Source organism: Alligator sinensis, unplaced genomic scaffold, assembly GCF_000455745.1.
Source record: "Alligator sinensis unplaced genomic scaffold, ASM45574v1 scaffold14_1, whole genome shotgun sequence".
NCBI classification, from domain to species: Eukaryota; Metazoa; Chordata; order Crocodylia; family Alligatoridae; genus Alligator; species Alligator sinensis.
Genome location: NW_005842709.1, coordinates 402,178 through 403,297, shown reverse-complemented (window position 1 = coordinate 403,297; position 1,120 = coordinate 402,178). Strand labels below are relative to the sequence as shown.

At 55.0% G+C, this 1,120-nt stretch overlaps 1 protein-coding gene across 1 annotated transcript in view; it reads right to left on the bottom strand.

The window, feature by feature from the left end:
* LOC112551983 overlaps positions 1–1,120 on the bottom strand; it is a 26,922-nt gene that overhangs the window by 9,608 nt on the left and 16,194 nt on the right. Inside the window, exon 7 of the mRNA XM_025216099.1 lies at positions 623–736. Coding sequence (XP_025071884.1) covers positions 623–736 — 114 coding nt within the window. The remainder of the gene's footprint in view (positions 1–622; positions 737–1,120) is intronic.

Sequence of the window (1,120 nt, the reverse complement as noted above, 5' to 3'; positions counted from 1 at the left end):
TTTCCCACTTCATGATACAGCAGTAAGTTCCAGTGTCAGCCCTGTGATAAGGCTTTGTCCTTGAGCATCACTTGGTGCACATATTGCTCATTGCAGTGTGTCACCCTGGGTGGGCTAGCATGGCTCCAGCTGGGGGCACCTTTGAGCTCATCTGCCCTAGAACTCAGCCTTGCCAGGGTGGCAGCCAGGTCTGGATGTAGCATTGGGTGGACTTGTGGCTCTCTTGATGATTTCCCCAGGCTGTTTGATGCCCCTGGAGCCTTTCCTGGGGTCCCAGTGCCCCCAGCTTTGGTCATCTGTAAGCATCCTATTCTCAGGGGATGGAAAGACCATGGGCAGAGCAGTTCTAGTAATACTCTGGTCCAGGAAAGATGTCCCTTAGGCAAGGGAAGAGTCAGAGAAAACAGAGACCCCAATAAAGATATCAGGAATCACAGGGGGAAGTGCCTGGTGAATGTGAGGAAGGAGGGACTTTATCTCCATGGAGTGGGGACAGCAAGACAGCCCTGCATACTGCCAGGACAGTAAAGGGCCAGCAGTCTGGCTGCCAACAGGCACAGAAGAGCCTGGGGCTCATCACCTGGAGTAGCAGCTCAGAGCTGCCCCATCCCCTGGTACATACGGCTCTCCACAGGGCCCAGCCTGGCCAGGGAACTCGAAGATCCTGACAGCTGAGCGCTGGTGCCCACAGCTCTCCAGATCCCGCTCCACAGTGAGTGTGAACAGGCTGCCACACCTAGGGAAAACAGGAGGGACTGGGCATATGCTAGGAGGGATACTTTTCACCTTCCACACAAACCCACAGCAATAGGCCACGGCAACTGGAAGGGCCCCTCCCCCTGGCTATGCCAACTGGGTGGGAGGCTTGGGCTTGTGAGTACCACAGTGCCACAGATCTGAGTCAGTCCTGGTAACATGTTGACACCCGTGCTATTTACCAGAATTTCCCATCCTGGGTAGGTGCCTGGGAAACTTGAATACTCTGCCTAGGAAGGGACATTGGCTCAAACCACTGCAGGGACCAAGCCAGGTCCCAGCAAGCACAGAGAGTCTGTAGCCTATTCCACCTACTGGGTCTCTCAGTGGACTTGGGTACCTAAGGGCAATCCTATTCCATCCT